At 49.5% G+C, this 22,066-nt stretch overlaps 2 protein-coding genes across 3 annotated transcripts in view; one reads left to right on the plus strand and one right to left on the minus strand.

Annotated features, from left to right (window-relative positions):
* SIMC1 (SUMO interacting motifs containing 1) overlaps positions 1–4,856 on the minus strand; it is a 30,939-nt gene extending 26,083 nt beyond the window's left edge. For both annotated transcript variants that reach the window (XM_045828943.1, XM_045828942.1), the window contains exon 1: positions 4,634–4,856. In XM_045828943.1, coding sequence (XP_045684899.1) covers positions 4,634–4,762 — 129 coding nt within the window. In that variant the 5' untranslated portion in view covers positions 4,763–4,856. The remainder of the gene's footprint in view (positions 1–4,633) is intronic.
* A 7,244-nt stretch (positions 4,857–12,100) lies between these two features.
* Positions 12,101–21,821, plus strand: THOC3 (THO complex 3). Its single transcript, XM_045825708.1, has 6 exons — positions 12,101–12,478; positions 13,192–13,348; positions 14,795–14,999; positions 17,122–17,283; positions 17,630–17,730; positions 21,242–21,821. The coding sequence occupies exons 1-6, from the start codon at positions 12,212–12,214 to the stop codon at positions 21,403–21,405; spliced, it is 1,056 nt and encodes a 351-aa protein (XP_045681664.1). The 5' UTR covers positions 12,101–12,211; the 3' UTR covers positions 21,406–21,821.
* The last annotated feature ends 245 nt before the right edge of the window (positions 21,822–22,066 follow it).

Below are 22,066 nucleotides of genomic sequence, written 5' to 3' on the forward strand. Positions count from 1 at the left end.
TGAACCCCCCGATGCCCCTGTTGCCCCCTTACGGTGAATGGACTGTGTTTCTGGCTTGTTTAGGACACTTCCAGTGTCCACCTGTTGCCTGAGAACCTGTCCTGTCGGCACCCCGTCATTTGCAAAGGAACCCCCATTTGGATGATTAATGATGCGTCACCTTTGTTACAGTTCTTCTGTCGCACAGTAAGTAGCTAGGGTCACCTTTTCCAAAGGTAAGTCAGACCATGTCCTTCCCCTGCTTAAAATCCTTCAAAAATGTCTGAATACACAGAATAAAACCCCAGTTCCCTATGGGGTCTGCAAGGCCCTGTGCAACCCAGCCCACCTTCCTCTCATCCCTTCGGACTCGGTCCTTCACTCCCCACGCGCCATCCTCGCGGGCCTTCCTGCGCCCCCAGTGAGTCGTCAACTCTCCCACTCCCAGGACTTTATTTCTGCTGCACCCTGCGCTCCTCCCTCACTCCTCCGGACCTCAGAACACACCTGCCCGTCGATCACTGCGGTCTCGGATCCAGCACCAACCCTTCCCAGAGGGGTTCTCTGAAAACACAACCGGGGCCCCCAACCCCGCCCAGGTTACCCCCCGTTAAACCGCTCCCGTGTTCGTGGGTGCTCGTCCTTCCCCCTGAGAACGCAGGTCCGTGGTTGTCCTGCTCACCTCTGGTCCCCAGAGTCAAGGCGTATGCTCAAGAAGAACTTATTGAAAAAAAAAATGAATCACAACCAAAGAAAAAAAGTAAAGCACGATGGCTGACACAATCTATCAGATCCGCCAAGATGAAAGGAATGAAGAGGCCTCAGTTTTCTTCCTAACACTGTGTATCGCCTGGTATTCCACTTGTGTGGTTGTTAACTGTTTGTTCTCTGACTAGAATGAAATCTCCACGAGGGCAGGGCCTCGGTCTAGTTCACAGCTGTATCCTCAGCACCTGTGAGGGCCTGGTGTTCAGGAAATGTCTACTGGAGAAATATGCCCTGGCTGGTGTGGCTCAGTAGATTGAGCGCTGGCTTATAAACCAGAGGGTCGCAGGTTCGAATCCCAGTCAGGGCACATGCCTGGGTTGTGGGCCAGGTCCCCGGTAGGGGATGTGTGAGAGGCAACCACACATGAATGTTTCTCTCCCTTTGTTTCTCCCTCCCTTCCCCTCGCTCTAAAAATAAATACAGTATTTAAGAAGAAAAAGAGAAACGGACACTATCTAGGGCTGGGATAATGAAGTAGTGAGGAAAGGGGTGTGACGAGACTGCAACTGACGCACAATTTCTGTAGGAAGTTTGGCAACATATGTCTAAAGTCTTCAGAGGGGGGCACACCGTTTGACTCAGCAATCCCACATCTAAGAGGATCTTATCCCAAACAAACAAGTGAACAGGGGTGCAAAGGTTATTGCTGAGGCAATTCCTCACTGGGCTGTTCATAACAGAGACACTTAAAAACAACCAGCACGATTGATGGGTGATAAATTATAAACCTGTACAGTGAAATACACTACAAATACTGGTAAAGACGTGTATTTATTAGTGTGGAAAGAGATAAAAGTACATTAACAGAAAAAGGCAAGCTAAAAAACACATGTATAGCAAGATCTCACTTGCAAAAACACGTATGGGGGGACATGTGGGTATGCATGAGCATACATGAACACTTACAGATAAAAGTTCAGACAGACCTACATCAAAACGTTAACATTCCTTGTCTTGGGATAGTGAGATTAAGGGCAATTTTCATTTTCCCCTTTATGTACATTTCAAAAATATTTTTGTAATAGGTCAGCCAAAATGAACCGGCTATACGTACGTGTTCTGTGTGGAAAAGAAAAAACGGTAAGATTATTGGAAACACAGACGTGCTTCACCGACTCAGCGAAGGCGAAAGCCCCAGCGAAGGGCCAGGAGCTCAGGAGCATTCGCCACAGTATCGCGGAGAGCTGCCTGAGCTCCCGACTTCAAGCGTGTTGCTTCCCCACAGTCAGTATTACAAAAAAGGAAAAAAAAAACCTGTAAAAGTTGTTTCTTTTATTTCACGGCCTGCCAAGCTTGAGCAGGTCAGGCCTGGCTGAGAAACAACACAGAGTGTAGCCAAAGTTCTCGTTTGTGGTGGGCGTTTTCCTTGCGTTGCCCCGTTACAAATCTAACGGTCCTGCAAGGCAGGCACTAATGTTCCCAGGAGCCAAAGCTGAGGGAGGTGACAGGACTGGCCGACGCTCACACAGCTGGTGTGTCAAGGTTGTGATGTGTAGAGGTCTCTCTGGCCTCGGGGCCTTCAGGAAGAGGGAAAGCTAGACAAAGGCACTTAAGCCTTTAAAGATTTTATTTATTTTTAGACAGAGGGGAAGGGAGGAAGAGTGGGAGAGAAATATCAATGTGTCGTTGCCTCTCATGTGCCCCCTACTGGGGACCCTGCCCGAAACCCAGGCGTGTGCCCTGACTGGGAATGGAACCTGCGACCCTTTGGTTTGCAGGCTGGCATGCAAGCCACTGAGCCACACCAGCTGGGACCACTGGAGGCTTTATTACCTTGCAAGTCTCTCAATGCCTTTGATCTTTTACAGGGGTTACCCTACCTCCCTTCTCTAATTGACAAGAGCGAAGAAAGGAGAAAAGCTTGGTGTTTTCAGAAAGCGGTGGTAAAATATCTAGAGACAGCTTACTCTCTAGCACTTGCCCTTCATTCCTCTTCAACTCGAAAAGGGCCAAGAGCAAGATGCCTGGTTGGGCGGCCATGGGACGGGGGGCACGTAGAGAGCGCATCCATGCACGCGTGGGAAGGGCCACAAGAGACAGCAGACTGGGATAAGGACACCACCTGTGTGCCTGAAGGAGGAAGCTGGACTAAGATGAAGGAAAAGAGACAGCACTCGAGACAACGGAAGTGGGTGGGGAGGACCAAGTTCAAGGGGGAGTGAGAGAAGGGGCAGTAGGAAGGAGGGGGCACCTGGAGGAAAGGCAGCTGTGAGTTATTCTCAGTGTGTCTTCCTTCCACTTTTTTCTCTCCATAGCTTTTCCTTGATGATCTCAATCACTCTTAGGCCTTCGGTGCTTTCCCTTTGGATAATCACCAGATCTCTCCTTTCTGCCTGTTCCGTGGAGGCCAGCTTTCTTGGGCGGGCCGCATCCGTGTGCCTTTCCCACCAGCACTTAAATCCGGCGGGGCCGGAATGAACGCAGTCTCCCCTCCGCACCAAGCCTGCTCCTCCTCTCCAGCGGGTGCACTCCCTTGCCAAACACCCCCCTGAACCGCGCCCCCTCCCCCATTCCTGCCATCATTTCAGCCAGCAAATATTTATCGTGGGTGGGTTTTGTCCCACACACTGCCACAGTGCTCGGTACATCCATTCAGCTTCCTAGTTGGGTCGCTTCCACCTTGAAAATCTCTTACGTGTCCACTCATCTAAATTCTCTACGGAGATTTATTGAGAACCCCTGGTGCTCGAACCGTGGCAACACAGCACCATATGCTCATTGGTTCTGCATGGTATTCATTCTCTGTTGCCCATCATACCGGGGGCGCAGAAGGGGCTTCCTTGGAAGCTTAGGGATCAGCCTGGCTGGGAAGGGGTTTGAAGGGGCAGAGACTAGATCTGTCTTGGAGTATTTGCATATGAAGAAAGGTGGTATGTTAGAGACCCATGAAACAGCCTGAGCGTGGTCATCCTCTTATTTCTGGGGTGTGGCTTCGGGAGGCTGAGAAGGTGTTGTAAGTCTGATGATGTTGAGAGCCGTCTCAGAGAAAGCCTGTCCACTTCCTACCCTTTGAGTACTCAGTGGCCGCTTGTTGGCTATATCACCTTCTTTGACACGGACCACAGATGTGGTGTTCTCCCTTGTATCCCCCCCAAAAAAAAACATCTGGGCCATAGTAAGGGTCCAATACATGCGTGTGGAGGATTCTAGAAAGGCAGGGACCGTAGATGTTTTAGTCACCATCTCGGGGAGAAGGACAAAGACTAAGGATACTCAGGGGAAAAAGAGTGCAAGACGTTTCCCTCTCCGTTCCTGCAGAGCTCGGTCAATGTTTGCTAAGCGATGCAAATCACTCTCCTGCACAACTCCAAAACCGGGCCCCTCGCTCGGCTGCCAGGCCCTGGAGCGCCGCCACCATCTGCCCAGGCCCGCCGTTCCCTCCCTGCCTGCCTCCCTCCCTGCCTGCCTCCCTCCCTCCCTCCCAGCTCCTGCTCCCGTTAGCTCCCAGCACACATCTGCACCCAGCACAAGCCAAACCATTACACGCCCCGCGTGCCGACCTCCAGGTCGGGGGCTCCCCGCAGGACTCCCCGGCCCCCTGAACCCCTAGCCCCCACCCCCGCCCCGCCGAGACCCGCGGCCAGCCCACGGCCGGGCCCGAGACGGCCGCCTGCTGCGGGACGTCGCGCATGTGCTCGGCCGCCCCCTTTCAGCCTCCGGCCGCCCGGGGTTGAACGCGGAGCCCGGAGGCCGTCCCCGCACGGGCCTGCCGCGCTCAAGGCCGGAGCGGTTGGAAAGGCGGCGAGGCGGGAACGGGCTGCAGCCGTGGGGCGCCACCGGGCGGGCGGCGGGGGCCCTGGGGGCAGCGGGCCGGGCCGACGGTCGCCGAGCGGCGCGGCCCGAGCGGAGGCGGCGGCGCCGCGGCCGCGGCGGCCGGCTCACTCACCACGGTTCGGCGGGGCAGCGCGCCGGAGGTCCGGGACAGGGCCCGCCGCAGCCTCCGCGCTCGGCCCGAGCGGGTCCCCTCGGAGCTCTCGGAGCCGCTGTCGTCCGAGATCACGATGAAGTCCTCCATGGCGGCGGGCGGCCGGCGACCCAGGCCGCGGCGGCGACGGCGACTTCGGTTCCTGCGGCTGGGGAGACGGCGGTCGCGGCGGCTACAAACCGGGCCATCCCCCAGCAGGCCCCGCCCCTTCCCGCCCAAGTCCCGCCCCTGGCCCCGCCCCTTCCCGCCCCCGAGGCCCGCTCCGAGCCCCGCCCCCTCCTGGGCCCGGCCCCACGGAAGGTGGGCTGCTGGCTGTTGGCAGGTGACCTCCAGGTCAAGGCCACGATCTTTGTGCTTGGTGGTGGCACTCGTCCTGTCTTCCCGAGGAGAAGAAAAAGAAAATCAAGCATCAGCCCGTCTGGGCCGGTGTCGAAGGCGGGGGGTGGGGGGCGGGTGAGAAACCACGCTTCCGACTGACTGCAGAGTGAAGGGAGGGGTGAACGGGACTGTGACTAATTCGGCCTCACTGATTGACCGCGGCGGGTCCGTCCCGCGGGGGACCTGGCATCCGGTTGAGACGGGGGCCTGGGTCGGGGGAGAGAGGCCCCACTTCTTGGTGCACACGTGCAACTACCTCTGTAAGAAAAATTCCTGGAAGTGTGATTACCGGGTCAAAAGCGACGTTTCCCTAGTTGTTTCAATAAACGAGGTTAAGTGACTCTCCTCAATTGTACCGATTTGCAATTTCACGAACAATCCAAGTCATTCAGAGATTTAAACTGTGAGATTTAGAGACTCGCTCAGTTGGTGGTAGGGTCGGAAACTACAGAAATACACAAAGAGAAGCCATACGGTAGTGGACGCTATGAATAATTAGATGTTACGAATGAACAAGGTTATAAAGATGAAAAAAGATATGCCCGGCAGAGGGGAAAGCGGCAGGTGGTTGGTTTGAAGGCAGGATCATTAAAATCGAGATAGAATCTGTGTTACAAAAAACGTGAGGTATTGGCAAATTCCTCCCTCTCAGGCTGCAGCAACTCGGGGAAATGTTAATATTAACAGATCCGAATGAAAATGTGTTTGTTAGAAGGGGAACCGGTTCCTAAGGAGACTGGTATCAGGTGCTCTCTCACCCGGAATCACAAGAGGAGGCCGGTTGAAGCACAGATCTCTGGGTTTCCACTCTGCAGCGTCTGGTTCAGGACTGGGAGGTGGGGCCCCAAGATTTGCGTTTCTAACAAGTTCCCAGCCACTGTTTACACTGCTGTCAGGGGACTATGCCTGGTGGTCCTGCCCTGGCTGGGTGGCTCAGTTGGTTGGACGGAGTCGTGGAGCATATCATGTGATCTGGTCCCATAACTGCGCAGCCACTTTCAGTAACTACTGGGGCCTCGCGCCAGGTATTAAGACTTAGGGCTGCCCATTTTAGAGCTTTAATTTCATATTCATAGCTCTGCCCTTTCTGCTGGTGCAGGTGGACACGTGGCTCCACTGCTCTCATTGGTGGGGTGATAACGTCATTCCCTTCCTCTCACCTTGGCTCTTGTTCCTCCCAAATAGGGATGAGGCGGAGGGGGAAAGAATGTTCTCTGCAACACTGTCCACGAAGAGTTGTTTGTTCTTTCTGCCCGTTGTTGCTACTTTAGTAACAGTCTTCCCCACCTATCAGGAACCCAGATGCCCTCTTTCTTGCTGGCACTGGGCGCATCATTACTTTCTGGGGCCTCCCCTGTGCACTCCCTAACCTGGGGAAGGTCAGCCTCAACCCCTTTCTCCTGGGCACCCCCACCAGTTCCTACCAGGGGCAATCATTTGTTGTTGGGGGATTGTGGCCTGGAGGGGTTTTGGGGAGCACCAGCAGAAGCTTTGCGTTCTCCAGCTGACTCACATCACCCAGGGGGCATTTCCACGCGCAGTTCAAGGAGGGAGGGAATGCAGGCGGCTCCCATCTCCATGCCCCGCTCTCAGCGCCAGCTTCTCTCTCCTTTCCTCACCCCCAAGGGCGTCAGGGGCTTGTCCGGGCCAACGGTTCGGTGACTTTCAGGCGAGTTCTCAGAGTGGGGAGTGAAGAGAGAGAGCGTTTGCTGCACTTCAAACTTTCTTCAGCTGGTCATGGATGGTTGTCATCCATAGTAAGCAATGTCCGTCCATGGAGAGATGAACTAATTGGGAAAAAATTCAAATATCTGCTTTTGTTGTAGAATTTACAATAAAGTGGTTACTACTAGTAACTGACTTGCAAGCACAAACACAGTGGTTGACCTCAGCGGGATGGTGCTTTGACCGTGGTACACATCTTTCTCACCAGCCATCCTGTCCGGCACTCAGGAAGCCCAGGGGTCCTGGCTGTGCAAGCGTGAGCACGCTTGAAATCTGCCTTGTCCTTGTCTGGCAGCCCGGGTGGATGAATGCTGTCCCGGAAGTCGCCTTTCTTAAAACTGTAAGTAATGTCACTTAGGATTCTTTGGCCATCCTGGATGTATCTTGAAATACGCTGTTGACCCAAGACATCCAAAACCATGGTGTGTTTTCCAGAAATTAGTGAGTGCATTTTTCTTTTCTTTTTTTTTTCCCCGAGTAATGCCTTATCTTTTCCAGGTTTGCTGAGGCATAATGAACATGTCACACTAGGTACGTTTAAGGTGTACAATGTGGTATTTCGATATGTGCATAGGTAGACTGTGAAATGTTCGCCACAGTAAGGTTAGTTAAATGTCCTTTTGCCTCACGTAATTACGGCTTTTAAATTGCTGTTGTGGTGAGAAGGGTCAAGCTCTACGCTCACAGGAACTTTCTGGTATGCAGCAAGGATCATTAACTGTGGTCACCATGCTATCCACCTGCTCCCGGTGCATGCGGGGGCTGAGGATGTCGCCGTGAGCAGGACGGCCATGGCCTCTGTCCTCGCAGAGCTTTGCGGTGAAGGAGGTCTCCTTATTCTGTGAGCGAAGAAAGCACGCCCTAATCCCTTCCTTTTTAAAAGTCACTTTTAATTGAAAATGTATGCGTGAAAAAATGATATGTGAAAATGCGAGTCAAAACTGCCAGGAGCTCCCACTTTGCACCCATTGGGGTGCCTATTATTTTTTTAAAACAGGAAACAAGTGCCGGTGAGGACGTGGGAAAATTGGAACCCTCATGCCTTGCTGGTGGGCATGTAAAATGGTACAGCTGCTGTGGAGAGCGTTTTGGCAGTTCCTCAAGAAGTTAGGCATGGAATTGCCATATGGCCCAGCAATTCTTCTCCTAGGTACGTGTGCCAGAGCACTGAAAGCAAGGACGCAAACATACTTGTCCATCAGTCTTTAGAGTGCCGTTACTGATCAGAGCCGGAAGATGGAAACGGGTGAGCCAAACTTGGCCTACCTACGCCACGGAGTTCTACTCAGCCTGAAGATCAGGAAGGCAATTGTCTGCTACCACATGGACGAAACTTGAGGACAGCGTCCTGAATGAAATGAGCTAGTCAAGGGAGAACAAATACCGCATGATTCTACTAATGATGCTAATTGCGTGATACTACCAGGAGGTGCCTTCCACAGGCAAATGCACAGAGGCTGAAAATAGAACGGGGGTTATCAGGGATGGGAGGGACGGAGAAGAGGGAGTTATTTAATGGACGGAATTTCCGTTTGGGACGATGGAAAGCTCTAGAAATGGATAGCGGTGCTGGTTGTACAGTGTTGTCCCTGCTCTAACGCCACTGAAATCGTACACTTAAATGGCTATCGTGGCAAGTTTATGTGCATTTTACTGCAATAAAGATATGTGGCTGTTTTCCTTTTATTAACAAGTTAAAATATTACAGACCATGTCAAAGACCCCTTTGACCACCTCCTCCATCCTGTTTCCATGTGAATTCCTCTAGAGTTTCTGTGTATATTTACCTGTTAATCCATATGTACTTATCAAAATGACGTTTTAAAAATCTTTTTTTTAAATATTTTATTTATTGATTTTTAGAGGGCAGGGAAGAGAGGGAGAGAAACATCAGTGTGTGAGTTGTCTCTTGCACGTCCCCTGCTGCGGGGCCTGGCTCACAACCCAGGCATGTGCCCTGAATGGGAATCGATCCAGCAACCCTTTGGCTCACAGGTGGGCACTCGATCCACTGAGCCAGGGCAAAATGACATATTTTTTGTTTTATCCAAAGAGTAGGTCTGCTTTAGTATAGAGATTTGAAAGTATCATTCACAGTAAAAATGTTGTAGGTAATAGGCTTCTGGCCTTGTTAATGGGGATTTTTCTGGGTGAGTATACATCTTTAAAAGGTTTTGTTTTTCATTTTCTCTTTCTCATGATATGGCAGGGCTGGTGCCTGCAGATCTGCTATTGTTTATGCCAACACTAGCCGGCTCGGATTTCTCCCCTGCCCTCGGGAACACCCTGTCCCCCGCCCCTGCTAGGTGCCAGGCAGCGTTCCCCAGTTTCTGGTCCCTCCGCGCTTGGCCGGGCTGCTCTGGCAGGGAGCCTCTCCGTGCACATCATTTCATTTATGTCATTTTCTTACCCTTTCCCCTTTTCCGTCCCAGCTTCTAGTTTGCTGTGATAGCAAGTAGAGGTCAAAGGCTTTGTAAAGATTTTGCTTTATCCTCAACAGTCAAAGACAACGCATGCTCCTTTTGAGAAAACGAAGCCTTTCAGAATGGTTACAATGCAGAAGGTGTAACCGCATCACACTTTGACAGCATCTTTCCAGACATTTCCGAGTGATCAATACTCACAGGTGCAAATGTGTAGATAATTTTATGTAAGTGGGATCATACAATACATAGTGTATGGCAACTAGCTTTCTTAAATTAAGAAATATGCCTGTATAGTTTTCTGTGTCAGTGGATAAAGATTCCCATGATCTACATTGTCCATTTTATTGGTCCATAGCATATTCTTAAAATAGTATGACATTTGCTCTTCTTTTATAGAAAATCACAAAGAAGCAAGTAAAAGAGTATATCACATTCTCCCATCCCTGATATCTTACAATGAACAGTTTGTAAAATTAAAAGAAACATATCTATGAGATTAGAAAATTTGTACTACATAAAGTTACAAAATAAAAAGTGAATCTTGAAATCCACCCTCCCTTTCCTAGCTCTTCCCAAGGTTAAATATCTAAATAAACAGAGTTTCCTGTGACTCCTTCAAAACACACAAAATTACTGTATACAGTATATATATATATGTTATCATACCCCATTAGTTAATCCTAATCCTAATTCCCCCAGTGGGCAACTATTCTGCTTTGTATTGAAACTAGTGGTTTCAGCTGTCCAGTAAGGCTGCTATATCAGGTCTGAAAGAACAAAAAACCATCAACTAAAGCTTTGAAATAAACCACCACAAAACTGCCATGACTGGCCCTGGCTGGCATAGCTCAGTGGATTGAGCGCAGGCTGAGAACCAAAGTGTCGCAGGTTTGATTCCCAGCCAGGGTACATGCCTGGGTTGCAGGCCATGGCCCCCAGCAACCGAACACTAATGTTTCTCTCTCTATCTCCCTCCCTTCACTCTCTAAAAATAAATAAAATCTTTAAAAAAAAACTGCCATGACTGTTACTGTGAGCCTTTCTTGATCGTTTATTCTGTACCAGTCCCTGTGAAAAGTGTAGTGGGTTCTCACATTTCCTTTTACAGAATACAGAAAAAGAACATAAGGGAAAATGAAATAAAAACCACGTATAACATATACAAATGAAATTAACACAGAAATACCAAAAATAATCTTTATAAAATGGAAGTTTCAAATACTAAGAAACAGAAGGTAGATTTTGAAGTCAGTAACATCTGAATTCTAATCTTTGCTCTGGCACATACCAGCCATGTGACCTGCACAAGGACCTTTTACCTCTTTGTTCTCCAGCTTCCTTATTTGGGACTGGGAGACGGACATCCTGTGTATGCAGGATAAAAACTATGCTAGCCTATGTAAAAGATTTCTGAAAATGAAAGTTAAAGAGGGAAAACTAGACACCAAATAGTCTCCTACTCCAAGATTTTAGTGACGTCCTTTGTATTCTTTGGAGTCTAAAAAAGCCTGAAGTCTCCAAGAATTTCTGGTTGCAGTGGGGTAGGGAAGGGGATTGGGGGAGAACATGGGGCTCATTTCCTAAGGCCCTCCTTAGAGCTTTATGTGTGGAGCTTCATGCGGAAGCTTATGCCACCTCCCTATGCCGCTGGGAGAAACGCTGATTGTTAGAACCTCTTCACAGGTGTTTTGGCGATGCGTATTCAGCTAAAAAAGTGCATGTGTGCGCAAGGCAGTTTGTGTACAGACATTCACTGCAGCATTGTTCTGCAAGCAAGTCCTTGTCCATGAATAAGGATCTGTTGAATAATTAGTTGAATATAGATGTGTAAATGATCATACGTCCATGTCATTAAATACAGCATCCATTAAGAGTTAGACATTTGCACATATGATAAGAAATGGTTTCTTACATATGTATATTATAGAAAGTAAGATATGTAAGGAACAGTACCGTTTTGGGGGGATGTTTGGGAAGGATGTATACATACCTATGTACCTCTCTCAAGGTGTTTATTTATTCTAACACTATTTCTGGAAGGCCCACAACTAACTTAACAATATTTTCTGAAGGGGAATTTGGGGACAGGACACAAGGGGGAAGGAAACTCACTTTTCACTCTACTTTTTGTACATTTTACATTTGCTACCAAGTCTGTGCATTACCTTTAAAATTTTTTGTTTTTAAACTTCTTATTTTGAGATAATTGTAAATTCGCAAGAGATTTGTTTTTAAACAAATTTCTGGCCACCTCCTCACCACCCCAAAACTCCCCCAGCCCACAGCCCTTCTTTTGAGTCATGGCTGGTGCTGACGCTCACCACTGCTTTCTTCAGGTAGAAGCTGCTGGACCTGCGGGGCCAGTAGGTGTGTGAAGGGTGGGGAATAAGGGCATTTACTTTTTCACTCTGTATCTTTTGTATTTTTGCATATATAATCATGTGCATACAGCATCTTTTAAAAAGAATGTATTTAAAAAATTGCAGACCCCTCCTCGACACCCCCTCCTCCCAGCGCTTTACTTGGGACGAGCTCACCAGCTGGTCCGTCTCCATCAGGAAGTCAAGCCATTCTGCTCCAAGGTAGGGGGCTAAGGGATGCACAGCAACCCCAGAAGAAAGTATTTTACTGGGAGGGAACTGAGGTTTAGAAGGATAGCGTTGATTTCCGTCTTTGGTTAATACAAATGTATCTACGAAACAGTAGGTAAGGGGGTGAGAGAAACCCTGAAAACCTCAGGAGCATTAACTTTACAGCACATTTTAAACGGACTCATTACTGTTTGAAAAAGGCAGGAGCGGGCGCGCGCTGCATGGCGGGATTTGTAGTCCGGTGTCCGGTGGGTCGCGGTGCGGCTGCGCGGGAGAGACACCGCCCCCCCCCCCCCCCCGAGCGCGTGCGTGCGCCGGCGGCGGCAGAACTGACTGGACTGAGGCGTCGGCGTCAGCGTCGGCGGCAGGATTGACTGGGTTGGGGCAGCGGCGTCCGCTCGGGTGCGCGGGAGCTCGGCATGGCGGCCCCCGCGGCGGCCCTGGGGCCCTCGGCGCTGGGCCAGAGCGGCCCCGGCTCCATGGCCCACTGGTGCTCAGTGAGCAGCGGCCCGACGCGCTACGTGCTCGGCATGCAGGAGCTGTTCCGGGGCCACAGCAAGACGCGCGAGTTCCCGGCGCACAGCGCCAAGGTGCACTCGGTGGCCTGGAGCTGCGACGGGCGTCGTCTGGCCTCCGGGTCCTTCGACAAGACGGCTAGCGTCTTCTTGCTGGAGAAGGACCGGCTGGTGAGCTGCCAGGGCCGGGCCCAGGCCGGGGAGAAGGGCTGTGGGTGGCAGGTGTGGGGGTGGGGCGAAAATGGCGGGGAGGGGGCGTGGACGAGCGGGGGTGGGGGGTGCGAGAACGAGGAGTGTGTGTGGGGGCGGTGTCCGGGGAACGCGCTGGCGTGGGGGGGGCCCCAGGAGGGGGGCGTGGGGAGTGTAGTGGTGAGGAGGGGTGAAGATTAGGCTGGGGTGGAGGGGGAGGGTGCAGACAGGTGGGGCGGAGGGGGGCGGGGGAGGGGCAGGAAGGATTTGCGTGGTGATGGGGGGGGCTGGGGCTGCCGTTGTGGGGCCCCTGTCTGGTGGGGAGGCCCCTTTGACTGTGATAGGGCCTCCCGTGGGAGTGGGCAGCTGCGTTGGGAACTTGGGCGGCAGAGCTCGCCCAAGTTGGAAAAGCAGAAAAGAAGAAGGCAGGCCAGGACCAGCCAAAGTGTAAGGGCACTGATGGGGAATCCAGCCTCAGGGTGGTTCGGGGTGATCGGGGAGGGAGGAAGGAGGGATCTGGAAAGAGTTTTGGGGAAGAAGCTTGGAAGAACCGGACTCAGTACTTCTCTGATTTTTTGTGGGTCCCAGGTGCTCTGGTTGAGGGGTCCCACGAGAGGCAGGTTGAAGGAGGTTAAGGAGTTACGCGTGAGGCAGGTGCATCTGTGGGGAATGACGCTCTGATCTCGTTCTGTCAGGTTAAAGAAAACAATTACCGCGGACACGGCGACAGCGTGGACCAGCTCTGTTGGCATCCGAGTAATCCGGACCTCTTTGTCACCGCGTCTGGAGACAAAACCATTCGCATCTGGGACGTGAGGACCACCAAGTGCATCGCCACTGTGAACACGAAAGGTGACTCCCGAGAGGGCAATGGGAAGATAAGCCACTGGTATTCATTCAGCAAGCATTTTCCAAGTCTCTTCTCTGTGCCTGGTGCTGGTTGAGGGACATCCTGAGCTCCAAGGACATCACAGCTTAGTGCAGGGAGGGAGCCATATGCATTCGAAAACAAAACAAAAAACCTAACAAAATACGACATGAGTCATCTTACGGTGGAGATGTCTATAAGGTAGATGCCCAGAGTGGAAACGCTTAGGTTTGCCTGGGGGAAGACAGGGAAGGCCTTGCAGAATCTGGGCGGACTTTTAGAACAGCCGTAGGAAGTTGGTGGTCAGGGTGCAGTGGGAGGGCAGGGCAGCGTTAGGAGGGAGCAGCAGCGCGGAGGCACGGAGAATTTGGGGAACTGCTGATAGGCGGGAGTGGCTGAAGCCCGGGTGGTCTCGGTGGTCTGGGAGAAGATGCCGTGAAATGCATTTGTAGACTTGATTCTTCACCCTGTAAAGGTAACTTACCGTATTTTATCGATTAAGATGTCACCAATTATAAGGTACACTGATATTTTAAGTTCCATTAGGAAAGGAAATAAAGCTTCCAGGTAACCATGTACACTACAAATTTTAAGATGCGTTTGATGCACTTTAAGATGCATGATAGAAAATAAAATGTGAAAAAAACCATGAATCCTAAATTTAGTGAAGTTGAAATTTTTAATCGATGTGCTCAGTGTGGACCACCGGACTCTGTTGATAAGGCTCCTACCTGTTGGGGGTAAGGGGATGGGTGGAGGTGGAAGGTGTTATAAGGGGGATAAATGGTAAGGGAAAAAACACAATAAGAAAAAAAAAGACTCATACCTGTAAGGGGAACGATGCAGTGATTTCCCCAAGCATACAACAGGTGATGCATAAGTGATTTATGGGTATGTGGATGAACGTTAAAGATTGGACATCTGTTGGAAAAAAAGAACAAGCTTATTGAATTTATAGCTTAAGTTTATTAAAGTAAAAGGAAGTTTGAGTTGATGTTTAGAAAACTCTTTGATAGAGAAAGGCATAGCTGGTACGTGGATAGGACAGAAATCGTGCAGGTGGCCTGTGGGTGACGGGGGTCTGGGCAGTGCTGGTGTAAGGCGATGAGGGGCTGTGGAGCCCAATCTGGCAGCTCTGTTACCTCACACTCTGACAGTCTGGCTCATCCCTCTTCCGTTTCTTCATCTGTAAAACGAGGACCATGGATTGCTCAGAAATAGCGGACTGTGTGGATCAGATGGGGAAATGTGCAGGCGGGTGCACCCGACTCACGGCTGCTGATCCTTAGGTGCTGGTTGCCTTCCGTTGACGGTGACCTTGAGGAATGGGCTCTGGAGATAACGCTGGCCCGCCTTCCAGGATAACCAAATCAATTTCTGGAGGATTCTGGGCAGACAGTTTCTCTTACTGAGTGTGCCTGGTTTTCCAGGGGAGAACATTAACATCTGCTGGAGTCCCGACGGGCAGACCATTGCTGTAGGCAACAAGGACGATGTGGTGACCTTTATTGATGCCAAGACGCACCGTTCAAAGGCGGAGGAGCAGTTCAAGTTTGAGGTCAACGAAATCTCCTGGAACAATGACAATAACATGTTCTTCCTGACCAATGGCAATGGTTGTATCAACATCCTCAGGTGAGGGGGTTCTAGCTCAGGGAACTGTCCTGTCTTTATCGGCTGGGTGCTCTGGTGGTTACAGAGTTCGGTTAGATGCGTGTCTGTCCTGGAGGAGCTTCAAGGATGGGTAGTAATGAGGAATCCTAACCCCCGTTGAGCACCTTTGAGCCAGGCACCTAAAATGTTTCTGGGTCCTCCCAGAAATCCTAGGCGGGTTGAAGGTGTGTTTACCATTTGACAGAGAAGGATCTGGGACTCGGACCCACTAGTCGGCTGGTGAGCAGCGGAACTGGATGCTCCTTGAATTATGGCTAATTTGTAGCCCTGAAGTCTCAGCTTAAATACTGCATTCCCTCCAGGGAAGCCGTCTTCCCACCCGCTCCCCAGGGTTAGAGGCTTATTTCGTGCACTTCCTTTTATAAGCATTTCTCATCTTCTCTTGTAACCGCATGTTTACTTGCCTGTGTCCTCCGTTAGACTTAAATTCCGTGAGGGTAGGGATTGTGTTTAACTTGTTTGCTGTTGAACCCCTAGTGCTAGCCTAGTACCTGCCACACACAGTAAGGATTTCAGTAACTAGTTGCTCTCTAAACGAATGAAATTGTGGAATTGTGAAATTCAGGTTTCTCTGGTTCTGTTCTTTCTGCTGTCTTGGGTGAGCAATGCAAGGCAGATGAAACAGGTTTTACGTTAGAGAGGCTGGGAATTTGCCGTGGAATCCCAAGGAAGGAAACTTGAGTTGAGGGTTGAAGGAGCCAACTTCTGAGTCTGACCTTGAAAGATGAGTTGAGTTTTAAGAATTAGAAAAAGGGAGCTGTATGGTTGACAAAACAGCTGTGAGCGAGCATGATTTATCTGGAGAGCAGTTGGTAGGCCAGGGTTGCTGAGAGGAGTGGCAGTTAAGGTACCTGGAGGGCCTGAAAATGGGAAAATAAAGTCGAAATAATACAGTTTGGGACTAGACTACGAAAGGCATGGAATCCCATGCTTAGCAGCTTGATTTTATGCTGTAGGCAGTGGGGGTTCTGTAGCTTTGTTCCAGAGCCTCTTTAGTAGAAGGTAAAGCAGATGTAGAAAACCACGTAGAACAAACAGGTAGTGTAACGAGCCACTACATGTATTAGGTCTGCATAGCCTCACGCACGTCCAGGAGTAGGGCCGTGCTGGCCATCCCACAGTCAGTCCATAGGTCCTGTCCTCATCCGAACTCACCCCCTCAGAAGTACACACTGTGTGGACTTGTGTCGTTATTTACAGTTTTAGCTCCCAAATGTGCATCCCTAGATAGTCTAGTTTTTGCCCATTTAAGAAGTTTTGGTAATTTTCTTAAGTCTGTTAAACTGGAGGAGCCCCCTCCAATCCTTTGTTTTACTTACAACTTAGCTGTTAAGAAACCAGACGGTTAACCAGGCTAGAACCCTGGTAGAGATTCTCCCAGCCTGGATTTTGCTGCTTTCACGTTTACGTATTTGTTGGAGACACTTCCCCTTGTGGACTGTTTGGTTCCTCAGGAATACTGGTCATTTAGGAAGGGCAGGGTGAATGCTTGCTTCTTTCCCTTTGCTGCCGGGGGATGAATTAGTCCCCCGTCACCTTCAAAGATGACAGGCCAGTGTCTAGTCGTTTTGGTCGTCCAAGCTCACTGATTTAGCTTTCTCAGGATGGGTTGGCTCATGGGAACAAGATTCCCTGAGCTCATATTTAATGATAACATATACTTACAAAACTTGTAGATGCTTTATTATAGTGTGGTTATTCTTCGAACTCTTTATAACTGACAGTCAGTTTTGCTAGTTATCAAAATGCTTGATTTATATTTTCTTGCTTTCGTATCTTAAATATGTTATTACACAGTATTTTCTTTTGGTGTGAAATGTTACTGTTAAAAGGTTGAAAGATAATCTAAAAAGTCCAGTAATTTTACGACTCTCACGTCTGGGCTTGTATTCCGAGGTGTTCGCGGGGCTGTTTCACGTGTCGTTTGGCATCTGTGTTCCGGGGAAGCTTCTCGAATCGCGGTCTCTGGTGTGTGTGCTGCCGTTCTCGGTTTCCCCCGGCAGTGTCTCCTCTGGCCGCTCTGGCCCCACAGTCCTCTTCCCACAGTTGATCTGTCTGTCCGTCTGTCCGTCTCGCCTCGCAGCTACCCGGAGCTGAAGCCGGTGCAGTCCATCAATGCCCACCCTTCCAACTGCATCTGTATCAAGTTCGACCCCACGGGGAGGTACTTCGCCACGGGAAGTGCGGACGCGCTGGTCAGCCTCTGGGACGTGGACGAGTTGGTGTGTGTCCGGTGCTTTTCCAGGTCAGCTCCTCTGCTGCAGCGCTTTCCTCGCTGGGGAGTTCTGCTTCATTTCGGGTGAAACTGGGCCTTCTTACTAGGTTATGTAAAACTTTTTTATTTTTCAATTACAGGTGACATTCGGTATTACATTAGTTTCAGGGGTGCAGCGTAGAGGTCAGACACTTACATAACTTACAGAGTGACCGCCTGATAAGCCTAGAGCGCCCCGACACTGCACATGGTTACTACAGAGTTACCGACTGTATTCCCGGTTACTACAGAGTTACCGACTGTATTCCCTGGGCTGCACCTCACGTCCTGTGCTGCTGGGTTGTTCTGATGTCCCCTTTGTCACCCTGTGTTACAGGCTGGACTGGCCTGTGAGGACCCTCAGTTTCAGCCACGATGGGAAGATGCTGGCCTCGGCGTCGGAAGATCACTTCATTGACATCGCGGAAGTGGAAACAGGTAACCGCAGCCTCCGAGCCCCAGTGGGGGTCTTCCGCCCTTCACCCCTCGGGCCGCCAGCACCTCTCTCGCCGTGCGTGTTCGGTTCTGCGCGCCGTTTCTCCGTCAGCTTTCGTGTAAACGACTTTGTCTCCGTACCACACGCTGGTTGTGACTGTTGCAGTCAGGCGGTGAGGAGCAAAGAGTCGGGAAAGGCAGGGGCAGGTCTGAAGGAAAGCGACTTAGGAAGCTATTGGTATCTTATTCACTTTTCATTCTTTATTATAATGAAAAATTTACAATACAGGAAGTGGGAAGAAGAAGTAAGTGTTGTGGTCCCCCCATTTAACTGCCACCTCTTTTTAGTATTTTGGTATATTTCTTTTTTCTTTTTTTTTTTTTTAAAGATTTTATTTATTTATTTTTAGAGAGGGAAGAGAGGAAGATAGAGAGAGAGAAACATCAATGTGCGGTTGCTGGAGGTTATGGCTTGCAACCCAGGCATGTACCCTGGCTGGGAATCGAACCTGGGACACTTTGGTTCCCAGCCCGAGCTCAATCCACTGAGCTACACCAGCCAGGGCTAGTATTTTGGTATATTTCTATCTTTTGCCTATATGTGACTATATATATATTTATAATTTAAGGAATTATCGAAGTGGATGTGATTTGCTTTAAAAACAACAAATCAGAACTTGCAAACAAAAATAGGAGGAGAGCAATTAATTATTTTACAAAAGAATTTCCTCAGTTTTTTAATTTATTTTTATTTTTTATTGGTTAATACCTCAGTTTTATTTTTTAATACAGCTGTGTTTTGGAAATACATGATATTTTAGTAAAAGAATTCAAATGATATAGAAAACTTCAAAGAAGAAAACTTGAAATTCCGTGATTCAGAGAATGCCACCAGTGCTAACATTGTGTGGGGGCGTGGTCCAGCCGACCACACACGCAGCCCCTGTGATGCTGGGGTGCTCACCTGAGGTCCTGCATTCCGCAGGTGAGCCGCCGGCCTCGCCTGCAGCATGTCACAGCTCCTAATGGCAGTGGCTGTGAGCTTCCTGCCACTTTGGGTGGGATTCAGTTCCATTCTGAATGCTACCAGTGCTTCTGAGTTATGTGTTGTTATAAATAATGCTGTGACAAGTGTCCTTTGCGTGTTTCATTTTTCGTGTGTGACCCTCCTTTGCACAAACCGTTGAAGTGGGAATGCTGAGTCTAGTGCGCTTGCATTTCGTGAAGGACCCAACCAGCTCACGGAAAAATTACTGCAGTTTGCTCTTAGCAGTGTGTGTGTGTGTGTGTGTGTGTGGACGTGTACATGTTTTTTCCACACCTTACCTAATATATGTAAAATATGACTTAGTTCACGTGTACTCTTTCAGGAACACATTAAATGTGGCTGTATTACTTCTTCTAAATTGTTTAACAAATCGTTTTTTGAGATTATTTTTTAAAATTTGTTTTCTAGTTAGAGTTGATACACAGTATTATTTAGACAAATACTTTTAACATGTTGGGTTTGAAACAAAAGTTCTCTATAACTTAGGTAAAAATGGAAAGCAAGGTGATTATCACAGTGAAGCACAGTTACGTTGTTTACGGCATTTTACCGTCACAGTGTGCTGAGAGACGCGGCGCCGTGTGCCCGAGTGGGAGGTGCACGAGGTGCGGTACTGACTGAGCAGAGCAGGTAGCCAGCCGTGCGTGTGGGGGGTTAACATTTAGGTACAGAAGCCAAATTGAACTTGGTTGAAAACATTTAGAACTTAGATCAGATTTGTAAGATGAGGAGAAGACTTAAATAGGGAAAAAGAATAAATTTAAATGATCAGTTATTACCGCAACCAGTTAAACCAAATCAGTGCAGTTTCTCAGCCACCCTGAGCACCTTTCAGGGCCTCGGTAGCGCCACGCGGCCCGTGGGCGCTGTGCTGGGCAGTGCAGACCCCGAACACCTCCGCCACAGAAGTGTCTGTCGTACAGGCGGCTTGACACCCTCGGCCTGTTTGAATTCGATGCAGGAAAACATGCCTTGACAGGTTAGTGTGTAAACTAAGAGTGATACCTTTGAATTACAGAATATTTGGAAAATGCTAACAAATATAAAGGAGAACTTAACAGGCAGGTATAGGTTCACAATGTAGAGAGAATCGTTGCTAACAGTTTAGTGTATTTCCTCTGGTCTTTCTTTTCCTCCTACATAGTATGTATCTTTTTTGTTGGAATCATATATTAGGTATAGTTTTGTATTCTACATATCTTTAATGGTTAAATGTAAAACAAGGTAAGAATTTAACTTTTATTCCTGACAGCATGTGAAACGGAACCTCATTTTAATACAGTCCACCTAATTTCCAGCTCTGCAGACACCCATATGCATTGCCTAAGTCTGTCGGGACTTGGACGGGCTGGGAGAGTAATGTCGGTCTCAGAGTCAGCACCTCATTTATCGTTCAAGGACTACACTCTCCAGTAAACTGGAGGGGATGTTACAGTTTATGAAGCCACATTGTTTCATTTTAGGGTTCTTCATGTCTACTGTGATGTTCTTGAACGCTACATTTCTTTATTAATCTCATGTCACATGACATGGGGTCAGAGGCCCAGTAGCAGCACTCGCTGAAACTGTTCTTTACGTGTCTGTCGCTCAGAACTTGGCTCGTGGAGCTACAGGCTGCCAGATCCTAGCGTCATGAAGAGCGGGTGACTGTCCCATAAATGGAATGTCTCTCTCTTCCCCTCCCTCCCTCCCTCTTCCTCTTCCTCTCTCTCCCTATACGCACACGTACACAAACATAAGTATATATGACATAGCTTTATTGAAATATAATTCACATACCATGGTTGGCTAGTTTGAAGTATGTAATAGAGAGTATTCTGCATACTTACATTGATACCAAACTGTAAATGTTTTACTACATTGATCTTAATCCTCAAGCTGAAAAACTTAAGCAGGATTAAAGGAATGTCAGCATTAGAAAGTCATGTTTAATTTCAACAAGTGGGAGGAACAGCACTTTGGGGAAAGACCTGCATCACTCTGCTTAGAAGGCATCGGAGTGTGGTGGGGCTGTGGCTTCGGACACAGACTGGGCTCGTGTGTTGACTCTGTTGCTTCCTGGCGGTGACTCACCTGTTAGATCGCTCGTGTCTTTATAAAATGGGTTTGAAACCACTGCCTGTCTCGCCGGGTGGTGGGGATGCTTTATGGGAAGAAAGTCCAGTCCACGTGATCCGTAAGGGCACTCAGCAGACACTGAGTGCTCTGCACCGTTTTCCCGGGGAGTGTGGACTAGGGGCCGGGGCTTAGGCTCCTAAGGTGACCCGGCTGCGCTCAGATGCTGCTCTGCCACCTACCGGCCCGTGACCTCTCTGCGCCTCGGCCTTCTCTGTCAAGTGGGGGAATGATTGTGTCCGCCTCAGGGGCTCTTGAGTGGATTAAAGGAGTGAATATAGCTAAGTACTTAATGACTGTGTTCTCCTATTATTAACGTATTGATTGGTTTCTCTGTATCGATTTTTATAGGAGACAAGCTATGGGAGGTGCAGTGTGAGTCCCCGACCTTCACTGTGGCCTGGCACCCCAAACGGCCTCTGCTGGCGTTTGCCTGTGATGACAAAGATGGCAAATACGACAGTAGTCGGGAAGCGGGGACGGTGAAGCTGTTCGGGCTTCCTAACGATTCCTGACTGGGGGGACCCGACGCAGGGGAGGGCCCGGCCTGCCCTTGTGGGATTGGTTCGGTCCTTTCTCCTGGAGTTGGAGTGCGCCTACGCTCTTTGTAAATTGGTGTAAATTATAAAAGTCTTTTTTTCAGGCTGCCCACTCCAGTTGCCTTCCTGTTTGTCACGTTAGCCGTCTCTTGTCATTCGGCCTTGCATGAGGACTCTGTAGTGCGGGTGTTGGTGCCAGCGTGCCCTGGCCTCTGGCGGGCTCCTGCTTCCTGCTTCTGGGTGCAGGGCGGGCCTCGCCGGGCTCGGCTCCGCGGGGCCGTGCCTCCTCTGGGGGTGGGCGAAGAGGGTGACTTGGGGATGGGGTTTTCAATAATGAAAGAAACACATGTCATTTTGAGAACTGAATAATAAAAATGACTTTTTCATTACGAGACCTTCAGGACTTAAAATGATGGTATTATAATGTTATTACAGGCAGATGTTGCTGCTTTGCATTTAAAAAAAATGCCAAGTAGAGTATAAAGGTTGCAGTTCTGTTATTTAATCTCCTAACGGAAGAGCCTGAGAAGCGCAGGGACGCAGGACGCAGCGCACGGGCAGCAGCAGTCCTTCCAGTCGGCAGGTGTGTGTGCGTGTGTGTGCGTGTGTGCACATGTGGGTGCGTGCCTGGCCTTGT

This window comes from Phyllostomus hastatus, unplaced genomic scaffold, assembly GCF_019186645.2.
Source record: "Phyllostomus hastatus isolate PE091 unplaced genomic scaffold, TTU_PhHast_1.1 phas_contig_150, whole genome shotgun sequence".
Taxonomy (NCBI): domain Eukaryota; kingdom Metazoa; phylum Chordata; class Mammalia; order Chiroptera; family Phyllostomidae; genus Phyllostomus; species Phyllostomus hastatus.

Excerpts from the sequence above, each read along its gene's own strand:
- THOC3 (XM_045825708.1), top strand. The coding sequence starts at position 12,212 with ATGGCGGCCCCCGCGGCGGCCCTGGGGCCCTCGGCGCTGGGCCAGAGC. Across the intron at positions 12,479-13,191 it reads TGCTGGAGAAGGACCGGCTG|GTTAAAGAAAACAATTACCG; the intron begins GTGAGCTGCCAG and ends TCGTTCTGTCAG. Across the intron at positions 13,349-14,794 it reads CGCCACTGTGAACACGAAAG|GGGAGAACATTAACATCTGC; the intron begins GTGACTCCCGAG and ends CTGGTTTTCCAG.